At 42.7% G+C, this 24,020-nt stretch overlaps 1 protein-coding gene and 1 non-coding gene across 13 annotated transcripts in view; one reads left to right on the forward strand and one right to left on the reverse strand.

The window, feature by feature from the left end:
• Window positions 1–24,020, reverse strand: part of HHAT (hedgehog acyltransferase) — a 388,363-nt gene that overhangs the window by 292,637 nt on the left and 71,706 nt on the right. For all 12 annotated transcript variants that reach the window (XR_010127770.1, XM_063672407.1, XM_063672403.1 and 9 more), the window contains one exon: window positions 1,206–1,319. Coding sequence is in view for 11 of the 12 variants with exons in the window: in XM_063672407.1 (XP_063528477.1) it covers window positions 1,206–1,319 (114 nt within the window). In the remaining variant the exon portion in view is untranslated. The remainder of the gene's footprint in view (window positions 1–1,205; window positions 1,320–24,020) is intronic.
• Window positions 14,172–14,283, forward strand: LOC129022917 (U5 spliceosomal RNA). Its single transcript, XR_008496600.1, has one exon. It is a non-coding gene; the product is annotated as a U5 spliceosomal RNA (small nuclear RNA).

Genomic DNA, 24,020 nt, shown 5'->3' on the forward strand with positions numbered 1-24,020 from the left:
CCAGAAATTTTGAATTCTTGGGGAAAAAAAACTAAACAGAAATTTGTGGGGGAAAAGAAAACCATTAATAAGGGTTGAGGTAGATATATTTATTACTAGCTTAGGAACAAAAAAAATTATTATTAGGTCTGCTCACAAAGTTATATGAAATTTTAAAATATACTCAGATCTGACAACATCTAATATTTTGGATTTTGCCAGTTCAGCAGCCACTTGAGTAAAAAAAAAAAAAAAATCAGTATCATATTTAAGAGGAAGTTAATATGCTGTTGGGATTTCCTATCTTCCAGGGTGAGAAGCAAGCCCAGGAAACACCAATTTTCAGGAAAGAGTCAGAAACTGGCCCAAGTTAGGTGCACATCTCTAACCACAGGACATCCTGTTTCTGCATCTCACTTTCTGGTCTCAATCTCCAGAGGTTTCTGTTTCTCTTCTACTTCAGTTTTATCACCTGCAGGAACCTCTGAGAATCAAAACATTTTTCCTAGGTTGACTTCCAAATCAGGTTTTGGTTGTGTCTTGTTTTTATTTGGTAAATTTCCAAGCACAGACTTTTTCCTCCATCAGGAATCTATAGCAAGCAAGAAGTATTTATCAGGGGCCTCTGGGCAATAGCCTGGCCCCCAGTGACAGAAAGATCCTCCTGGCAGTATATCAGGTCCCTTGGTAGCTAGACCTGTGAAGAGGGTCTCAATCCTGCCTCATATAAAAGTAGTTTTCAAATAACCACTTTGAAGAATCTCTCATTCTCTAAGCCAGCCCAAAGCAAGAGCAAAATGCTACTGGACTTCCCATCTGTAACAGCGACAGCAGCATAAACTACTTGACATTAAAATTATTCCCATCTCTTAAGTAAATCATCAACTTTCTTCTGAATTTGAAAGTGAACTCATCTAGATTCCCAACCACAGACAACTTTTTGATCATTTGATTAGAAGTGAGCTTAAAGACCACCACCACCCTCCATGGTTAGTTTTACTCTACAACCTTTATATTCAATGTCTGAAAATAAGTTGGAGAAAGTAAGTGCAGGATATGAACTATGAACATTTATCTTAAATGTTATATTGATTGTTAACAACTTTATCATTTTTTCCAGGCTTCTAGTGCTAATATCCATGTTTTCTGATTCCTAGCTTGGACTCTTTCTTCACAAGAAGCAAAGGAAAAACACACTTAAAAGGTAACAACACATATAATCATACCTTTCTTGCCAGTAGTGTGGCCATTTGAGACACTACCATGTGGCCAAGGAGAAGCCACACCAGCCCCTGCTTCCCCCATTCCATCCAGAAGCTCCACTCAAAATCGGTCGCATCCTAAATAGGACAAAATAGTTTATCAGAGGGATTTCAGAACACGTCTGAGTCAGAACACAAACTCCAGTTAATAAAACTGGAAAGAAGGCCAGTGTGAGTCCAAACTCTGTAAAACAGGATTTACACACTTCTAGCCTTTCCCCACCCACCTGTACACTCCCCTCCAGCTTGCTATTAGGAATGGCAAAAACTGCAATTACTTTTGCACCAACCTAACAGAATCATTGCCATTGCCATTGCCATTCCCCAAATGCACCTCGGACTTCCTACAACTCAGTGTCTTTGTTATAGCTGATCTCCCAGGGCACTCTAAAGTATAGATACTATTATTATTTCCATTTTGCAAAAGATGAAACAGACACTTAAGGAACTCGATTTACCCAAGGTCACAGGGATAGTACAAGTAATGAATTGAGGCTATCCCAGTTTAGACAACTAGACGTTTTCACTAAGAGAAATATAAATTGGACACTAATAAAATGGCTTAAAGTCAGTCATTCTGAGTCTTGTTGCCATTTACAGACAGAATAATTTGTCAGAGAAATTAATGTCATATAAATTTATAATAAAGGAATGAAACTTACACTTCCCTTCCCCCCAAGAAGCTCTGTGTCCATGTGGCATTCTGTGTCTGCATCAGTACCAGGTTCCACATCTACGAAGCTCCCCAACAGGAGTAGGTAGAAACCCCTGACAAGAGTGGACATGTGGATGCTTAGGAACCAGCCCCTCAAAGTCATGGCCTCAGGAGCCCCAGAAAGGACCACAGAGGCCAAGAGGAGCATGGAGAGATGCACACTGTCATCGGTCGCCCTGAAACAGGCAATGCAGGCTTGGCCAATGAACAGCTCAGCACCACCAGGATGGAGTGGGATTTGAGGTCTCAGAATTTTCTAACCAAAATGTGTGCCTGGAAAAGGACTCCTGCAATGACCACTGATATCAAACCCCTCACCAATCTCTGCAAGTGGAACTTGAAGCCTCTCTTAACTGGATCTGAAGAAAAGTGTGATTTTTTTGGTGTACCTAAGATTGTAGGGTAATGTCATACCAGTTGCACACAAATAAAACTTTTTTTTTTGCAGAAGGTAAGATACACATAAAATTGATGTCGATTCATAACAGACTATGAGCACAAGGTAGCTAAGACTGGAGGCTTGGTTTGGGTCCAGAGCCCAGATCTACTCACACACTTGCTGTGATGACCTTGAACATGATTCTTAACCTTTCTGTTCTGTTTCTTCATATGACAATAGTACTTACCTTACAGGGATTTCTGAGGCTTAAATAAGAGCATATGTACATTAAAAGTTTATAACAGCACACAGTCTCATTAAAACAGCAGTACCCGCTACTAACTGCTAGACGCATGTGCTTCCTATCCCTTGTAAACCACCAAGACTGTATCATGCTTTACTTTGTGCCACTCATTTTAAAAAAGTTTTCCCATTTCTTCAAATAAGGAAATACAATACTGTGCATTCTCAAATTACACATGCTCCCCACACCCCAGATCCTGATACACGACCTGCTCATAAAGCCCCTGCCCCTTGCTGGAAATCATGTATCTAGTTGAATTGCTTCCATTTAGAGATGACTACACCAGAGTCTGGGACATGCCCACCAACACACAGCCAGGCAGCGCAGCAGAGAACTCAAAGCTTTAACCTGGCTCCTGATCGCTGATCCACAGCTTATTTCCCCATCTAGAGATTTCCAGATTAGCTGAGAGTCAATTAACTAAATAAATGTAAATAAGTTCAAAGGTCATGTGATGAGGTCATGCTAGTAAAATACCACTTTTATAACAGGGATACAGCTAAAAAGACACCGAAAGCCAAGACATTTTTTAACACAAACTCAAAAAAAAAAAATTGAGCTTTTTAAATATAACATTTTTGAACACTTAGAATTACATTTAGAATTCATGACCCCAAGCTTACCTATGCCTCAAAACTTCTCCAAGTTTAATTTTTTAGGGGGAAAAAGGGATATAATACAACAAAACATAGAAGACTTTCTGTTCCACCAAAGTCCAGGACTCCTGAAAACTCTGCTGGTAAAATCCCATCAACAAAAATTACACATGGCCATTCACCGCTAATTATTACAGAAAACATGCATTTAAAGGAAATAAAAATGTCTCTCTCACGTCTATTCTTCCCTATTTAAAAAAGTCACCTAAGGGAAATGACCAAACAGAAAAGCTGGGCCAATGAATAGGTCAAGATGATGTTTAATGATTTGGGTAAGAAAAATATTGACTCACTGCTTCTCGAAGCAAAAGCTTTATAGACTCTGAGCTCAGTCACACATTTCAAGGCAAACATGGAAGCCTGAAATCAGGACAACATCATGTTCTGTCCCTTCCCCCATTTACTTTCTTGACACCACGGTTACTAGTCAATTAGGAACCTCTTCTTTGGCACTCTAAGGGGGTCAGATATAAACTGGGGCTAAATCCCAGCCAGGCAGAACTAGGCAGGCTTCTCCACGGAAGCAGGGAGGCTGTACTCCAAGGAGAAGTCACCCACATCCAACCTCAAGGTGGACACAAGCCACCTATGCATCTTGCTAAAATGCAGATTCTGATGCAGTCAATCAAGGGTGGGGCCTGGGATTCTGCATTTCTAACAGGCTTCCAGGTGATGTGATACTACCAGCCTGGGGACCGACCTACATGACTGATTATGCCTTCCTACAGCTGCATGTTCGTAAACTCACAGAATACTTAACAGCTCAGCCCACCTCGTACCATTCCCAGGCAGGGAGGGCACACACTCCGAAGCTGCTACCTAACACTCACCAACAGAGCAGTCATTCTCCTGTTCACCGTTCAAAGCTCTGGGCACCCAGACTTCGGAATTCACTGAACAAGTTAACAAATGTGGTTGTTTATTCTGAGGCTTGCATTCTGCTACCAGGCAATACTAAGGACTCTGAGAGACACGATTGTTCTGGGTTTCTTAAATAGTAACTCTAACTTCCTAGCAAAACACTTTTTCCTTTCTTAACAAAGGAAAGGGTCTGGGCCTAGTGTTTGTAACTGCCTCTTTTCCTACCCACAGCGGAGTTCTACTCTAGGCACCATGAGGAGCTCAAAGTCTAAATGGGAAGACACCCAGCACCAAGACCACCACACCCCACAATGAAGACACACTAAAAACCCACTGCAAAGTGAGAGGGGTAATAGTGCTGCAACTCAACTTCATATGTCAGTGAAACTGGCAGACCTGTCCTTTCTTACCAGTCACTGATGAACATTCGAGTATGTGTTTTCTAATTACAACCTCATAACAATCTTTAAAGTAGCTCATTTGTTTAATAGACCTTATCTTTTAGAGAGTTTTCAGTTCACAGAAGAATTAAGCACAATGTACAGAGAGTTCCCATAGACCCCTTAACCCCTCTCCATCAGCATCCCCCACCACAGTAATATATTTCTTCCAATTGGTGTGAACCTACGTTGATACCCTAAAGTCCATAGTTTACATTTGGGTTCACTCTTGATGTTGCATATTCTATGGGTTTGGACAAATGTATAAAAACACATATCCACCATTATCATATCATATGAAATAGTTTCACTGCCCTAAAAATCCTCTGTACTCTACCTCTTCATCCCTCCCACCCTAATCCTGCCCCCCTCAGTCCCTGGCAAACAATGATCTTTTTACTGTCTCTATATTTTACTTTTTCCAGAATGTCATGTAGTTGAAATAAATAAGTTTTGGGTTTTTTTCTTTTTATTTTGTCAGTGATTTAAAGCTCTTTTTGCGACAGTCACACTCTGTTGCCCAGGCCGGAGTGCAGTGGCACGACATTGGCTCACTGCAATCTCTGCCTCCCAGGCTCAAGTGATTCTCATGCCTCAGCCTCCCAAATAGCTGGGACTACAGGTGCATACCACCACACCTGGCTAATTTTTGTAGTTTTAGTAGAGACGGGGTTTCACCACATTGGCCAGGCTGGTCTCGAACTCCTGACCTCAAGAGATCCACCAGCCTCAGCCTCCCAAAGTGCTGTGATTACAGGCATAAGCCACTGTGCCTGGCCTGAAGCTCATTTTTTCTTTTTTCTTTTTTGAGTAGTTCTGGTTTTTTAACTCCGTGTTACAAATGAGTTAACTGGAGGTCAGAGAAAGCAGATTATTTGTCCAAACCTAGTAAGGGGCAGAGCCAGGTTTCAAACCTAGGCCTGTCTGAAGCCAAGGAGGAAACCCTTTTCTGAGATGTTTCTACTCATGCTTGTCCCTGCACCTGGACTTTCTGCCCTTCCCACCCCTTTGCCCCACAACACTATTTGACTAGACAATCTCCAACCTAGAGTGCACCTCATTAACGCCCCATAACCACAAAGCCAGCCCAGTGACATGCACAAAATACTCACTGAATGGTACAATTCAAATGTCAGCTCCAAAGTGAAGCTTTCCCATCCCTACCTCCCAGGTGGACCTCATTGCACTCCCTTCTCTGTCATCCACATCTCAATTCTAGAACTTTTATTATGGCATATTTATTATATCACTTTTATTCATGTATTTTCTCTCTGGAGGGAAAAATAGACCTCTCTGAGAGCAAGAACCTTGACTTAAATCTGTCTCCTAGATGTCCAACATTCGGTAAGCCTTTAAAATGGCGGGGAGCAGGAACGGAGCCAAAAAATCCGCCCATCTAGTACTTGTCATATTTCTCCCTCTGTTTAAACTTGGAAAAGTCACTTAACTATCTGGGATTGAATTTCCTTGTGTGTAAAATGAAGGGCTCCACTAGCACAATGTCTAAGATTCCTTTCAGAAAAAGGGAAAGACAATTATTTTCCAGGCTAAAGGAAAGAAATACTAAGAATGCTGTCACCCACCCGTGGAGAGGGGGTCGTCCCCCCTTCTCACACCCCTATGTCACTAGGGAAGAAAGTTACAGGAAAAAATTCCTGGCAAATGAGGACTTTCCCTAGCAACTCACTACTGAGTAAATCTTTCCTCCTCCTAGCCTTGAATTCTCATCGCCCTTAAACCTTGCCAGATCACAACTCACTCTCAGCCTCTTAGCTGGGGTACTGTGTTGTTATCACAAGAGATGGCTAAAATTCTGGTTCTGTGCTTTCTCTTGCATTCCCCAGAAAACTGAGGACTATTCTCCAGCTGAAAACAACACAAACACATAGCTGATAACGCCTGGTCAACACAAAGCCAAGTGCCAAGGCACTCACCAAGACTCCCTAAGTGAATGAGAGAAATTCACCCTGTAGCCACATCAGTTAGCTCAGTCCACTAGTTCTTCAACCCAGATCCCTGGTCCCACCGTTTTTGGAGTCTTTTTGGATTTTTTTTTTTTTTTGGGAATCAGTCCATGACCTGCTGAATAGTTCCACTGTTTATCTCCTAGTGAGATGGGTCAGGAGCACTGTTTTATTATGCCTATGGATGGTATTTGCAGATAGTTTGCTATCAGCTCAGAAGTTTACATCTACAAATGAAGCAGAGTCTAAGAAAGGCCATGGATGAGCCTTAAAAATGATTTGAGGCCAGGTGCAGTGGCTCATGCCTGTAATCCCAGCACTTTGGAAAGCTAAGGTGGGTGGATAGCTTGAGGCCAGGAGCTCCAGACCAGCCTGGCCAACATGGTGAAACCCCAGCTCTACTAAAAATACAAATATTAGCTGGGAGTGCTGGTGCATACTTACAATCTCAGCTAGTCGGGAGGCTGAGACATGAAAATCACCTGAACCTGGGAGGTGGAGGTTGCAGTGAACCGAGATCATGTCACTGCACTCCAACCTAGGTAACAGAGCAAGACTCTGTCTCAAAAAAATAAAAGTAAATTTTTTTTTAAATGACCCATTGTATAATCATTCAAATCTTTCAAGAAATTTTATTAAGCATCTAGTATATGCTGCCTCATATACTCAATCACAGCATATCAATTAGGCTTTGTTATCCAGGAAAGTCTTGGAGTTACTGCAAAATCGTTTTCCTCCCTGTACTATATGCTAAACCTACTTCAATTCTGCAGACTGTTCTCTACTCACTTCTACCCATTTAGCCTTATTCCTTCCATTCCACGCTCCCTACACAGCACCAAAGTCATATTTTTAAGAGCATATTTGCTCATGTTATTTCCCCTACTTAATATTCTTCATGTGCTCCCCTTAGCATTCCAGAGAAACTTCTCAGTGAGACTCACGCAGTTCTTCATAAAATGGCCCGGTCCCCCTGTCCACCCTTCCATCGTCGTACCTAACCTTCACTGCCCCCACCATCCCACATTACAACTGCATTGACCCCTCTGACCCCACAGCACCACATTCATGCAGCTGGGCCTCCCACACTTTGCTCCCTCTATTTGGAAAAACCATCACTGAAGCATCATGTAAATGAGGACATACCTTTCAGGTCTCAGCTCAGGCAAGCCTTCTCCCAGGAAGCCTTTACTAATCCATCCATTTAGCCTGGACTCGGTGTCCCTTGCCTATGCTCCCACAATACGCCACTATGGTTACCTGTATCAAAGCAACTTATCCCATTGTGCTTTTTTAAATTTTATTTTACTTTATTTATTTATTTTTTGAGACAGAGTCTTGCTCTGTTGCCCAGGCTGGAGTGCAGTGGCACGATCTCGGCTCACTGCAACCTCTGCCTCCTGAGTTCTAGTGATTCTCCTGCTTCGGCTCCCAAGAAGTTGGAATTACAGGTGCACACTGCCATGCCCAACTAATTTTTATATTTTTAGTAGAGACAGGGTTTCACCATGTTAGCCAGGCTGATCTTGAACTCCTGACTGCAAGTGATCCACCCTCCTCAGCCTCCCAAAGTGCTGGGATTACAGGCATGAGCCATCAGGCCCAGCCCCCACTGTGCTTTAATTACAGGTTACTGAGCTGTCTCTCCACTAGACTGTGAGCTCCTTTCCGACAGGGTCTACATATATATTAAGCATTGTATTCTTCAATAAACAGAATATATTAGATGCTCAACAAAAATTTGAAAATTTTGAATGATTATACAATGAGTCAAACTATTTTTAGGAACCTGGTATCAGCACAGTCTACTGGGAAAGGGGGAGAAGAGATACCAAAAGTGGAGAACCCGGTATCTGCCCTAGAATGCCTTTATAATCCCAGGTAGGGAGAAAATATAAGCTCACAGAATAGTTCTAGTGGATGATCTGCTCTGCAGATTATCCTGACCAACTCAAGGCCCACTCTCTGAAAAATCAATTACTGACTCTCAAGACATGGCCAAAGTACAGTAGTATTACAATAGAGGACCCATTTGATATTTATAAGAAACACATAAACTAAAGTATGGAGAACACTTGGAATACAGCCAGGAATGTATGAAGTACTACGTCCTTGTTTGTTCAGTAAGTACATAAATAAACGAACAAACAACAAACTCGATTTTACTTTGATAGGCCCAGAAACAAACACAACTCCAGGAGTTTTCAAGCTGCATATCCTGAAACAGTTAGAAGCACTCATAGTTAAAATATAAGAGTTCAGCTGTTCAAGATCCCAAACCCAGTCCAAAAGAAGGAAAGAAGAAAGCTCTAGAGACTGTGGACTGAAAAGACATGAGCCCATGGTTAACAAAAAGGAACTTCAGCATTCAGGAAAGCAACCATCTGAACCTTTTCCTAAGAAGAAAACATCTGCTTGTACAGCAGGTACTGCCAATTAACTCAACCATGACTATTTACTCCTCTCTAGCATGACTTCCTACATATTACAGGTTAGAAGGTTGAAAACTACATATCCCAGAATTCCCTGTAGCTGGCAGGTCTAAAAATGGCTGAGCTTCTGAGGAACAAATACAAACACTATGACTCTGAGAGTAAAGAAACAATGTATGGTCTGTGAGACTTCTGAAGAAAATGGTGGCAGAGGCCCTTTAGCTGTTCTGCAGCAGCCATGCTGGAGATTCTGGGGTCCAGTCAGTTCAGAGATGATGAACCTGTCAGATGTGGCACCAGAGCCCTAGGTTCTCAAGCAAGGAGCTATGTGGCAGCAGATGTTGTGTACAGTGGCTCTTGGAACTGTTTCTGGTAGCTCACTTAGTGCCTGCTCCTACAGGTCTTTCTATTATTCTCAAATGTCTTTAAATCCCTGCAATAATTCTCTTTTTAAAATAACTGCAATAGATTCTGTTGTCTGCAATGGAACCATGACTAACATACTATGGAAGAAATGTTTCCTCTGATTGGAATCCAGTTCCAGCTTTATAACAAAAGCATTATGAAAACAGTTCACTTTGAAGAACATTAGTCTGAAATAAGCCTATTCAATGGAGGAAAATGAAATGGAAGAAAACACCAGCTAGGTCAACCCAGTGAATGCTCAAGAACTAGGTAATGATGACAGTGACTGTTTGTTAGAGTACAGTCACAAATGCATTTATGTATTTCAAAACCAAAAGAAATGTAATGTTCTCTATACAAAAAAAAAAAAGATAAATGTTTCAGGTGATGGATATCCCAATTACTTTTATTTAATCATTACACATTGTATAGAGGTATCAAAGTATCACATGTACTCCAAAAATTTATACGACTATTGTATATCAATTTTTAAAGAAAAACAAGGAAATGACCTACCTTACCAACCAGTTTATATTTTTCATTATTATACCTCTTTTTCCTTCAGAGAAAACAGTATAGAGCTGAATATATTTACTATTTTCCTTGTCCTCATATCTAGCAAGTTGTAAAAATAAAATACTACAGAAATACTATACATATTTGTGTACCTATTTCCTAAATGGCATTGTTTGCTTATTGTTTACTTTGAGACCATATATAATATCTAATTGAACTGAGTAAGACTTATCTGAGATGAGGGAAAACCTTTATAAGGTTCTTGAAATCATAAATGTTTCCCTGCACATTCAAAGGCAGCAAACTGACCTTAATGGCCCGTAAATCTCCAGACAAGAAACACAAAAGGAGACTAATTTTGTAAGAATTCTGCACAAAAGAGGCACTGCTCTCCGAATGAACTCAGGCTGATGATTCATTGAGCAATTATTGGAAGAGTTTTCTTTTTCCTTCAACAGCTGCTTTTCTATTTCTAAAAGAATTTGAACTAAATCATTTTACTGCTTACAATTTCCAGAGACAACACTCTCAATCAATACTTTCTTAAAGATAAAATGCTTCCACTAACAAAACCTTTTTTTCTGTAAATAACAAAGTCCCTGCTGAAACATCTTCACCCTCCTGCATAGGTGAAGATGCTTGCAAGGCCAGGGACGCTGCCAACAGGACAGGCACAGGCTGCCGTGTTCTACTGTGTACCATTCCCAGCCTCTTCATTGCCCCTCGCCACAGAAGCCAGGCAAATTGGTCCAGTGTAAAATGGTAAAGGGGAGGTGTTTTGTGGAAGAAGAAAAGAGAAAGCCTCTTAAGAGGGTTCAATTACATCAAGAGGACCTAATTAATATGAGTAAGTTATTTTGCATAACTTCAGCCCAACTGCCAACCTAAACTCAGTAACATCCTCTGGCCACAACTCTACCTACAGACCTGTTTCTCAGAAGTCACTTTGGATTATGCAGGAGAGCAAGACTGCAGAGTCTATTTGGTTTAACTTGAATAGATTCTGTCTCCCTGTTCTGTCTATGCCATATTCCCACCTTTCCTTTCCTCCTAAAGCCAGCAAAGAAGGAATCAAATGCTTAAAAAGAAACATTAAATTTCAGGGTGAAGTTGAAGGCACAAAACTGTATTATTTTCCCCACATCTCTCAAATTGGAAAAACACTATTTTCTACAAGGTATATGGAAAAAAGAGCTATAAACAATGAAAAAAGGTGATAAATTGGAGATCATGATTAAAAAATGTAATAGAATGAGATGACTAGAGAACAAATTACACAGAATCATGATTCCTCAGCTTCAAACTATGGTAATAAATCACACATACCATTAGTGTCACTTTCCCAGAATATCCAAAAGACAAAGTGAGTCACAACAACATGGAAGGAAAAAAGATCCCCAGCCTGTTGGGGGCCACAGCCCCTCAAATGATCCTCACACTCAGAGAATTTACTTTCTGCTTAGGAAGTCTTCACATATGCAAGAAAACTGATTTGTACAGAACATCTCTGCAGTGGGCAAACATAGCAAACTGGAACTCCACATGGAGTCCCAAAATGTTGGAGGCCCCCAGGGCAGAAGGCCAATTAAAGAAAGTGTGATCTCAGAGAGAAAAAGGGAGAACTAACATTTCTGCCATCTATCTAGGGGAAGAAGAAGGGAACCCTCCATAATCCCAGCTGCCACCTTTCTACTTTACATACTGCCTGGAAGACCAGGGAAACGGGTGAGCAGAGCTATGTTGAAGAGTTCTCCCATACATCTTTACATCTGTCCCCTTTGCCCATTAGCTGCCCAAGCTGTCCAAGAGACACCTCCCCACCCAGAGCACCTCTGAACCCACCAGCCATCACAGGCAGCCCAGGGGCTTGGGAGACTGGGAATAGAGACAGAGAAAAACGAGACCAAGGCTCACCACATCCTCAGGACACACTGCCCCATCCTTCCCCCAGAGTCCATTGCTTCCACCATCTCTCTTCAGAAACCTATTTGTGTATTAATAAAATAACTCATCTTATTTATGATGCCTAAGACTTACTTTAAAACACAAGCTACAACACAGAGACATCTACTTTCAGACAAGATATAGTACACACATTTATCCCTATCCCTCCACTAACGACAGCTAAAACCCTTGGATGTAACATATAAAACAAATGTAAGGAGATTGTGAACGGTGAAAAGAGCAGGCTGGCTAGAGAGCTCAGGGCCTAAGGAATGACAATAAGCAAAACAAAATTAAGTATTAAGTAAATCTTGATATAAATATTAACATTTACATTAATGCAATATTATACTTAATATAACTTACTAGATGGGCTTAATAGCAAAAGTAGATTACATGAGAATTATTGAGCCGGGCGTGGTGGCTCATGCCTGTAATCCCAGAACTTTGGGAGGCCGAGGCAGGTAGATCACTTGAGGCCAGGAGTTCCAGACCAGTCTGGCCAACATGGCAAAACCCCCTATCTAGTAAAAATACAAAAAAAAAAAAAAAATTAGCTGGACATGGTGGCACATGCCTGTAATCCCAGCTTCTTGGGAGGCTGAGAAGAATCATTTGAACCCGGGAGGCAGAGATTGCAGTGAGCCAAGATTGCGCCACTGCACTCCAGCCCGGATGACAGAGTGAGATTTTTTTTTTTTTTTAAATTATTGAACCTAAGGATAGGTCAATAAAAATCACCCAATCTGAACAAGAGAGAGAAAACTGACTGAAAAAATACAGCCTCAGAGACCCTTGATATAAGAACAAAAGATCTAACATTGGTGTCATTAAATTTTCCAGAAGGAAAGAAGAAAAAAATACGAGGTTAAAAATATGTTCAAAGAAATAATGGCAAAAAAAAAATCCCCAAATTTGGCAAAAAGCATAAACCTACAAATTCAAGAGGCTGAATAAACCCCAATCAAATTAAAGACAGCAATTAAAAGACAGAGCTTGGCAGAATGGATTGCTAGAAAAATGACCCAACTCTAGACTGTCCACAGGAATTCACTTTAAATATAATGAAATGGGGAGGTGGAAAGTTAAAAGATGAAAAAGGATATGGCATACATATATGAATCAAAAGAAAGTGGGAGTGGCTCTACCAATGGCAGATAAAGTAGACTTCAGAGAAAGAAAATCACCAGGGTCAAAAAGGGTCATTGCAGAATGATAAAAATATCTTCTCACCAATAAGATATAAGAATCCTAAATGTGTGTGTGTCTATACACATACAAGTATACATATATATTTAAAAGCATTGTGGTTTTTCAGGGATTAGAGATGAAGAGGAGGAGGGTGAGTATGGCCATCAAAGAGGCAGCGCAGAATAGCTCTTCAAGGTTTTGAAGAGCTTTGTCATGTCAACATCTTTGTCATTTTGGTGTTTACATGAATCTACACATGTGATAAAACCTCATATAACTATATACATATACACAAGTAAGTGCTTGCAAAACAGGTGAAATCTGATTAAAGTCTGTGGGCTGTACTAATGTCAAGTTCCTGGGTTTGAGTTCACTATGGAAGATTCCCCACTGGGGAGCTAACCATCAGATCCTCCGTTGGCAACAACAGACACCAGAAACTGCTGGGGGGTGGGAGGGAGGACTGGCAAGGGCTGAAAAACTATTGGGTACTGTGCTCAGTACCTGCGTGACAAGATCATTCATACCCTCAACCTCAGTGTCACATAATACACCCAGGTAATAAACTTGCACATGTACCCCTGGAATCTAAAACTAAAAGTTGGGGATTAAAAATAAAAAAAAAAGATTCCCCACTGGGGAAGCTGGGTAGAGGTACACAAGACCTCTCTGTACTATTGCTGCAACTTCCTGTGAATGTGTAATTGTTTCAAAATAAGATGATGCTAAACATAACAAATCGTACTCCAAGTCCCATTATAGAAAAAGGGCTAAAACGAGTGTTTCCATGGTTAACCCAGGATGGGACTTAGAACCCAGCTAGCATGTCCTCTACTTCGCCCCCTAGTGGTAGCACCAAAGGCACCCGGTGAATAACAAGGTGTGGAATCTCAAGGGGATGACTCAACATCTCATTTGCATACCCATAGTACCCTGCACATAGTAAATTATTTAAAGCTTAAAAGAATATTTCTTTTGACTCAACATTTCTAACTATGGGAATATTAAAGAATTCTTTTTGTGCAAACTGTAGGCAGTAATTCTTTTTGTGCGAACTGTAGGCACCATCGGTGTACTAGGAGTTGCAGTTACTACAACAATGAGTTGAACTAATTCACGGCATTCACTGGTTTCTCTTCAAATCGAATAAATCTTTCGCCTTTTACTAAAGATTTCCGTGGAGAGAAACAAATCAGTTTTAAACTAATATTTGGAAGCCTTGCTTGAGCAAGGCAAATCATGTTTTATAAAAAAAAAGACTTAATGAGAAAACATTGTGGTACAGCTTTAGGTTCAAGTGTTTTGTTGTTACTGATTGTTTAAACATTGTACAACAGAACTTTCAAGGCCACAAGTAACTTTTGTTTTCCATGTCAAAGGTCCGAATACTTGCATGATGAAGTCTGTGTAACTTTCCCTGGTGATATCTGACTTGCTAATTAGCAAGATTAACATTGGAGACACAGACTGGCTTAGACCATTTAGAGACTCTTCCTTAAGTGATGGCCTTTAAGATCCTAAATTTAGCCACACGGTTGGAGAATTTCTGGTTGCCTGTCTGCAAAAAAGCCCCAAATCCATCCTCCTCTAGATAATATTCTATTATCTATCTACCCAGTAAGAAATTCAACACAAGGTGGTGATGCAAGCTCCTTAAAGGACTCCATCAATTCCACTGATCAGCTTGGAGTAAACTGGTTTCCACTGCTTGCCTAGTAAGTGTTTAATAAACATAGACATGCCAGATAGAATTTGACCTGAGATTTGCTTTCATCAAACCTGGGAGCAAAATCATGATGGAATAACAAACCTTCATCCATCTCGAACTTTTCGGCAGCTATTGTCATCCCTGAAAGTGGCATCAGTCAGTTCCCCACACAAAGACACCCCACTTTACATCTTCTCCCACGTGCCCCTGTGATCTCGCTCTTACCTTGCTGCTGCTGCTTAATTTCTTTTTAACAAAGGCTTATCAACTGTCATGTCATGATTTTAAAAGGTAATAACCTTTTTAAGAATGCTGACAGGCACCACTTTTAGGAAATGTACTGAGAGAAGGAAATGTTTTCCCTCCTTCCCACTTCCCCATACCTCCCCCCGAATTTCAGATCCCGCCACTATTCAACCTGCCCTAGGCTGGAATAATCCCGTCCCCCTCTCTCTCTGAGTCTTGTTATGGCACTTATATAAGTCTGAATCCTGTTACAGCACTTCCATGTTTGTGTGTAAATTAACTTTAATCCACCTCTAAGGACAGTTCTTAACATTGAAAGTATCCAAATGAGGAGTCCAGAAAGGGTGAGTTAGCATTTGAAGGATTCTAATCAGAAATCTACTCCCAGACATGACCACAATTCAAATTCCAACATGGTACCTAAAGCTGCACCTGAAAGTTTACTAGCATAAGGAATGTTAGAAATAAATATTGTAGTAATGAAAAGCATGGTGCTCAATATGTGATGGATTAAAATTTTTCTCAGGCTCTGATACCCTTGTAATAATGAAGCATGTATGTAAGAATCCCTTGAGGCCAGGTACAGTGGCTCACGCCTGTAATCCCAACACTTTGGGAGGCTGAGCCAGAAGGATCACTTGAGCCCAGGAGTTAGAGGTTACAGTGAGCTATGATCATGCCACTGCACTCCAGCCTGGATGACAGAGCAAGACCCTGTCTTTAAAAAATAAATAAATAAATTAGTCTAGGTGTTGTGGCTCACACCTGTAATCCTAACAGTTTGGGGGGCCAAGACAGGAGGACTGCTTAAGGCCGGGAGTTTGAGACAAGCCTGGGCAACAAAGCAAGACCCTGTCTGTACAAAAATTTTAAAACTTAGCTGGATATGGTGGCACATGCTCACAGTCCCAGCTATTCTGGGGGCTATGGTGCTGGCACCACTACACTCCAGCCTGGCCAAGAGACCCTATCTAAAAACAAACAAACAAACAAACAAAACAAACACCTCCCTTGAGCCCAGCACCCAAAGCACTGAAAGTCTAATACTCTCTTGGTCTGTGTCCTTTGCTTTAATAAGGCTCTATCCTCTAATCAGACTAGAAGGGTAACTGCTTCAGCCAGCAGAATAGAATTGCACCAGCCTCAGAAGGAACTTTCATGCAAGATGCTTGTTGGAGTACCTAAAGACAGACAATAGAGGCTTCACAAGCTTTCAGGAACAAGTTCAATGATGGGTTTTGTACCTCCCTACCTAATGAATGTTTGTACTTGTAGGAGAATTCAGAGTTAGACACCTTCACTGTTTAACATACCACTTGGTGGCAAGGTTGTGGGAGAGAAGACATTTAACTCCTGTCCACCTCCAAGTGACAGAAGTTACCAAGAGTAAAACCAAAGAACTTTATTTTTGTTAAACAACAAAATAGGCTTGGGTCAGTTCAAAACATAGTACTTCTGTTCAAGACTCAGCTCCAATCCACCTATTCCAGAGAGTCTTCTCTGATCATTCCAAGGCTAGAAACTCTCCCAGCAATTTTTGGCTACACCGACTAGGGACAATCATACATATGGAAACACTTTGTTAAATGGCATGCCAGGGCCAGCTTTCAGGCAGGACCCACGAGCAGGGCCAATTGTCCTGGCTGTGTACAGCCCTGGCCCTTGTTAAATACTTCACACATCAGCCATATTAAAGCTAGGGGTGTCCTCCTGGAATTCTCAGAGTATAAATTTGTTGAGTAGAGAAAGAATGCCTCTTACTTCCTTAACCCATAGCATTATCACAACCCAGATCAGAAAGCAGGTAGTAAGCACTGACTTGTAAGCTGACTGGTTTGTGACTGAGAAATTTCTCACCATTCTCAACAGTGGGAATGTCTTCATCTTTGCATTGAACTACCTCAAACATTAGTAGACTCTTGATAATGTTTGCTGAATTGAGGTGAATATGCCCACTGGGGTTGGGGACTTCTTATAAAGGAACATTGATCTCTTGGCAACATTTGCTTTGTTTCATGTGTGTAAACTCTGGTGAGTTTACAGAAGTTAGGCCTTAACTCATTTTCATTAAGCTGCAGCCCCTCAAAGATTATTCCAGCATGTCTGTCATATCTCTGCCTCCCTCCATCTGATAGGAGCAGATTAATAAGTGATTTGGCTGTGTGTGTGAATGTTCAGCCTGTCTTAACAGAAAATTGGATTTTATACAGTTTTTCCCCTTCTGAGAAGCTTGCTTAGCAGAGACAGATTCCTGTGTTCCATACCAGCCCCTCCAGACAAAGAATGTGGATTGAAGAGTCTCCAAAATGTCAGGGGTAAGAAACTCATGGATTAGGCCAGGCGGGGTGGCTCACACCTGTAATCCCAGCACTTTGGGAGGCCAAGGCAGGTGGATCACTTGAGGCCAGGAGTTTGAGGCCAGCCTAGCCAGCATGTTGAAAACCTGTCTCTACTAAAAATACAAAAAGTTAGCCAAGTATGGTGGCACGTGCCTGTAGGCCCTGCTACTTGGGAGGCTGAGGCACGAGAATCGCTTGAACTTGGGAGGCAGAGGTTACGGTGAACCGTGGTTGTGCCACTGCACTCTAACACAGGCAACAGAGTGAGACTCTGTCTCAAAAAAATAAATAAGAAAAAAAAGAAACCCATGATTAGCGATGGAAGGTCAGGTTTGCTTCCTTCTTGTGAACACAAAGAATGCCGGCTCTTTACCCATCAGTACATGACCTTTTGTCTAGTCTCATCCATGCCAGATTTTCTTCCTGACATGTAAATTTGAGGACAGGTAGGAAAAACGTAAGATGCTAGTGATTTCCTGGAGAGAACAGGAATAGGAATTGTAGCGCTCTGCCTCATGTAAAAATAGGATCTGCAGCCAGGTGCGGTGGCTCATGCCTGTAATCCCAGCACTTTGGGAGGCCAAGGCAGGTGGATCACAAGGTCAGGAGATCAAGACCATCCTAGCTAACATGGTGAAACCCCGTCTCTACTAAAAATACAAAAACTTAGCTGGGCGGGGTGGCACGCACCTGTAGTCCCAGCTACTTGGGAGGCTGAGGCAAGAGAATCGCTTGAACCCGGGAGGGGGAGGTTGCAGTGAGCTGAGATCACATCACTGCACTCCAGCCTGGGTGACAGAGTGAGACTCCGTCTCCCAAAAAAAAAAAAAAAGCATCTGCAATGTGAATGGATAAACATCAAATTTGCTTATTAATTCTTAGCCACCAGGTACCCTGCTCTGTTCTCTCTCTCTTCTATCTAGTAGTTCATGGGAAATATTATTCGTTTCATTAAAAAGGTCCTTGAAGGCCAGATGCAGTGGCTCATGCCTGTAATCCCAGCACTTTGAGAGGTCAAGATGGGTGGATCATGAGGTCAGGAGTTCAAGACCAGCCTGGCCAACCTAGTGAAACTCCATCTCTACTAAAAATACAAAAATTAGCCAGGCATGGTGACGGGCACCTGTAGTCCCAGCTACTTGGGAGGCTGAGGCAGGAGAATCGCTTGAACCCAGGAGGTAGAGGTTGCAGTGAGCCAAGATCATGCACTGCACTCCAGCCTGGGTGACACAGTGAGACTCTGCATGGAGAAAAAAAAAAAAACAAAAAACCATCATTGAAGAAGCTAGGAGAAAATAAGGTGAAGGTAGAATCAAGGGTTTAGCTCTGCAAAACTAACAGATCAAGAGTGTGTGTGTGTGTATATGTGTATGGAGAGAGAGAAGAGAAAGAGAGAGACAGGGCAAGGCAGGAAAATCAGTCAGAGGGCTCCAGAAAAGAGTCCACAGAAGAAATGGCACCTGAAACCCTTCAATGACTGACCACTGCCCTCTGGATAAAGTCCAGACTCTGCATATGGCACTTCATGGCCTTTATGATCTATCCCCTGCCTGTCTTGAGTCATTTGCCCTTCTCACAACTCAACCTTCTAGCCAAGCCAAATTTATTTCACTCAAATCCAGGTCGTCAGGCATGCTATTCCCTTCACCTAACCTTTCCTGTCTCCCAGCCATCACCTCCCCTCAGTCCCTGCCACTGGGGTTCTCTGCACCCTCTGTCTCTACAAGCCCCGGTGGCTGTTGCACCACCAGCTCACTGTCACATCATCACCTTCCCCCAAACTTCAGAGCCTACTTAGGACAGAGACTGAGCCTGGAATGTCACAGCATCCCTGGCATGTGGCCTGGAAGCTGCTTACACAGCAGGTGCTCATTTAACTCATTTGTTAAATGAGTCAAAATGGAATGTTGTTTTCCTGAAGTATTAAAATGCAGAGGCATTTATAAATAAGCCAAATCTTAAAAATCTTCATGGGCAAAGCACGAGTAGCTAAGAACTGTGTCTTTATAGAAGTACCTCTTTCTCTATGTTCACAGTCATTCGTATTCAAGCTCCCCTGTCTGCCTCTGTCTCTTCTTCCTAAGCCTCCTCACGGGCAATGGAAAGTCCTCTCTGATTTTACTTCTGAAAGAACAGCTTATTTAGAGGTCTGCCCCAATTTCAGAAACCTGTCATGGGAAAATGTGTCCTCAGGAAAGAACACAATTGATTACTTTTAACACTCTTCATAATGCATTAGGATTTTGAGAGCTCTTTTCAATAGCAGTCCCCCTCCTACATGTAAATGTCTCTCTGTAGAACATTACCTCCTTGCTACAGAGGGAGAATCAGCAATTCTTTTTCTTTTTTTTTTTTTTTTTGAGACAGAGTTTCGCTCTTGTTGCCCAGGCTGGAGTGCAATGGCGCAGGCTCGGCTCACTGCAACCTCCGCCTCCCGGGTTCAAGATTCTCCTGCCTCAGCCTCCCAAGTAGCTGGGATTATAGGCACCTGCCACCACTCCCAGCTAATTTTTATATTTTCAGTAGAGATGGAGTTTCACCATGTTGGCCAGACTGGTCACGAACTCCTGACCTCAGGTGATCCGCCCACCTCGGCCTCCCAAAGTGCTGGGATTACAGGCGTGAGCCACCGCGCCCAACCGAGAATCAGTAATTCTTAATGCTAAAGCAAGGAATTATTCATCCATGGAAGAAAAAAGTAACAATAACCACAACAACAGATATTGTGCATCTATTCTGTACTAAGTACAAGCATGCTGGGTGTTTTCTGTCCATAACCTCTTTCTCCATAACCTTGTATTCCCATGTTCCAGGTAATAAAACTGAGGCTAAAAGAACGTAAATGAGGCCAGGCACAGTGGCTCCTGCCTGTAATCCCAGCATTTTGGAAGGCCGAGATGGGTGGATCACTTGAGGCCAGGAGTTCGAGACCAGCCTGGCCAACATGGCGAAACACCATCTCTACTAAAAACACAAAAACTAGCTGAGTGTGGTGGCACACGCCTGTAACCCCAGCTACGCAGGAGGCTGAGGCAAGAGAATCACTTGAACCTGGGAGGCAGAGGTTACAGTGAGCCAAGATCATGCCAGTGTACTTCAGCCTGTCTCAAAAAAATACATACATTTTTTTGAAAAGGAGGTAAATTATTTTCTCAGATGTAGCAAAGCCAAATTTGAACTCAAGCCCATCCAACCCCAAACCTGTGCTCTTTCCATGATGCCAAGTATTTATGATCTTGAATCCTAAATAAAAGGAAAAAAATTAATGACAATATACCTGACATAGAATTTCATTTGTATCAATTTCGTTCAGATGCTACTGTCTAGAAACAAGTCTACTTCATCGAGCAAGCAACATGGGCACGGAAATATTTCCCCTATCTCCCTGGCATCACTAGAGAGAAGACCAGCAAGAAGAAATAAAAAGGGATTGGCAAATACAACGACAGATCACTCCAGAACCCAGCAAGGCTGGGTTCGCCCCATTCTAGCACAGCACACTGGAGCCTGCAGGAGGCGCTTTTACCCTGACAGCCTGGAAGAGCAAACATTACAAAAAAGGATGCAAAAACCAAACCATATGGAGTCTGAACAGCCCTTGACAGCCGCACCTACACAAGCACCCACACCACATATGTTGTCTCGGCAAGTGCAATCAGCGTTACCCTCAAAGAAATGACAAAGCTCAAAAGCATTCTTGATTGGGGCTGTAATCCTCCAAACCTGAACATCATCAAAAATTGGAGGACTACAGTCAGGTCCAGCTCCCTTTCACTGCCCTAAGTGAAGCTTCACTTTGAGTCACCATTTCCCTAATATGTTCTTCCCTTTTCTAACCATAGCAACACCACTGGAACACCGTCTCCTCTACTGATGATCTTGCCAAATCCTACCCATTCTCTGGAGCTCAGGTGAAGGTCAGCCCCCTTCTCCCAGAAGCAGTTTGTGATTTTTTGTGCCCAGAATGGTCTCTCCCTACTCTGACTCTACACACTGTCCCACTTAGCCCATGTACCTACATGGCTATCTAGAGGCACGTAGGACCAATGTATTTCACCTCCATGCTGCAACCTGGCACGTCACTCTTTCCTGCAGTTAAATTCAGTAAAATGCTCACTGACTCTGCTCCAGGCATTGAAGACACAGAAATGATTAAATCCCAGCCCTGCTTTTGTGGGACCCACAATCTAAGTGAGAAAGGACAACACCAAATAAAATTCTACAAATACATTTGTCATAATAGGGTACACAATTTCATCCAAAGAGTGCTATCCTATCACCCTGTTTACTGCCTTCCTGTCATTTAGCTCAATCTGTGGCCATTGTTCATTTGTTTGTGGTCAGCCTGTCCCTAGTAGGAGAAACTAGCATAGGAACATTGTCTGTCTGGTTCACCACTGTCCCCAGCACTCCATATGGACTTGAGCACAGAGACACTCTCATTGAAAGCTGTATTTGTGGAAGGAAGTAAAGAGAGAGGCAGGCAAGTGTCAGGAACTATGAGCACCAAGCCCAGCTTGAGCTTCAGGCAATGCTTCCGTGACAGGGAGCCAGCTATGATCTGAAGTCTGAGTGAGGGCTGGACAGGGAAGGCGTGAGCCCCAATCCAGAAGAGGAACAGGATGAGCAAAGGTAAGAATGGCAAATCGGCATGACCAAGGGAGTGGTCATTTAAGAGCCCTTAAATATTGCTATAGACCAGCTGCTCTTAAAAGGGGATGATTTTTGCCTCCTGGGGGCATTTGGCAATGCATGGAGACTTTTTAAATTGTTTCTTGTTTTTATTTTTAGAGACAGGGTCTCAATCTGACACCCAGGCTGGAGTGCAGAGTGCAGTGGCATGATCTCGGCTCACTGTAACCTGCACCTCCCGGGTTCAAGCAGTTCTCGTGCCTCAGTCCCTGGTGTAGCTGGGATTATAGGCACACACCTGGCTGTAATTTTTGTATTTTTAGTAGACATGGGGTTTCATCATATTGGCCAGGCTACTCATGACCTCAAGTGATCCGCTGGTCTTAGCCTTCCAAAGTGCTGGGATTACAGGAATAAGCCAGCACACCCAGCCCACTTTTTTAAATTGTTAAGGCTTAGGGCAGGAAATGCTGCTAGCATCTACTAAGTAGAGTCCAGGGACTCTGCTAAGCATTGTACAATGTCCAGAGCAGCTCCCCACAACAGCCATCTGATCTACAATGTCAGTAGTGGCCAGGCAGCATAGCTCACACCTGTAACCCAGTGCTTTGGAAGGCTGAGGCTAGGAGTTCAAGACCAGCCTGGGTAATATAGTGAGACCCCATCTCTACAAAATATTAAAAATCAGCCAGGTATGGTGGTGCATGTCTGTAGTCCCAGCTACTCAAGAGGCTGAGGCAGAAGGATCATTTGAGCCCAGGAGTTCAAGTCTCCAGTGAGCTTTGATTACAACCACTGTACTCCAGCCTGGGTGACAGAGCAGGATCCCATCTCTTAAAAAAAAAATTTTTTTAAATAAAATGTGGCCAGGCATTGTGGCTCACGCTTGTAATGCCAGCACTTTGAGAGGCCGAGGCAGGTGAATCACTGGAGGTCAGGAGTTTGAGACCAGCCTAGCCAATGTGGTGAAACCCCATCTCTATTAAAAATACAAAAATTGGCCAGGCGTGGTGGTGTGTGCCTGTAATCCCAGCTACTCAAGAGACTGAGGCAAGAGAACTGTTTGAACCTGAGAGATGGAAGTTGCAGCAAGCCAAGATTGTGCCACTGCACTCCAGCCTAGGTTACAGAGCGAGAACCTATCTCAACAAAATAAAATGTCAGCCAGTCATGGTGGCCCACACCTGTAATCCCAGTATTTTGGGAGGCCAATGCAGGTGGATCACCTGAGGTCGGGAGTTTGAGACCAGCATGGCTAACATGGCGAAACCCCATCTCTACTAAAAATAAAAAAAAATAGCTGGATGTGGTGGCAGGCACCTGTAATCCCAGCTACTCAGGAAGCTGAGGCAGGAGAATCACTTGAACCCAGGAGGCAGAGGTTGCAGTCAGCCAAGATCACACCACTGCACTCCAGCCTGGGCAACAGAGGGAGACTACATCTCCAAAAAACAAGTCAGCAGTACTGAGGTTTACCAACCTAGCTGCAGACTAACATTCAAGAGATGGGCTGGTCAGAAAACATAAGCTTTCTTCTAAAGGTCATGATTTCTAGTCACACCTAATATCTTCTTTTGATTAAAATTTGGACCAAAATAGCATGTGCTTGCCACTTCCTACAGCCTCTGAGAAAAGAAATATTCAGCAAGGAGTGTCTTGCCTAAGGACCCATATCAATGTCCTTCATCTGCCGGATACCCACCAGGACTCATCATTTCCTCCATAAATTCTAGGGCTCCGAACCACCCACCCCACATGCAAGGTGATGAGAAGTAGAGAGATAAGAAAATGAGAGGTGCTCAGAGCACTGGTAGATTAATGGATAGTCAGACAGAGGGATGGACAGACAGATTTGTCAGGATGGCAAAAGACAGAATCCTTGGAGCTCCCAGAGTGTGTGTGTCTGTGCCACGTGGACTTTTCTGTGAAGGCAGAATTGGCCTGAGCAACAACACTCCTGACCTCAGCCCTGTTATGAGAGCTGTTGTGGAGAGCACTGAGAAGGGGTCATCTCTGCAGGGCTCTGGAGCCTCTGCAGGGAGTCAAG

This window comes from Pongo pygmaeus, chromosome 1 (genome assembly GCF_028885625.2).
Source record: "Pongo pygmaeus isolate AG05252 chromosome 1, NHGRI_mPonPyg2-v2.0_pri, whole genome shotgun sequence".
NCBI classification, from domain to species: Eukaryota; Metazoa; Chordata; class Mammalia; order Primates; family Hominidae; genus Pongo; species Pongo pygmaeus.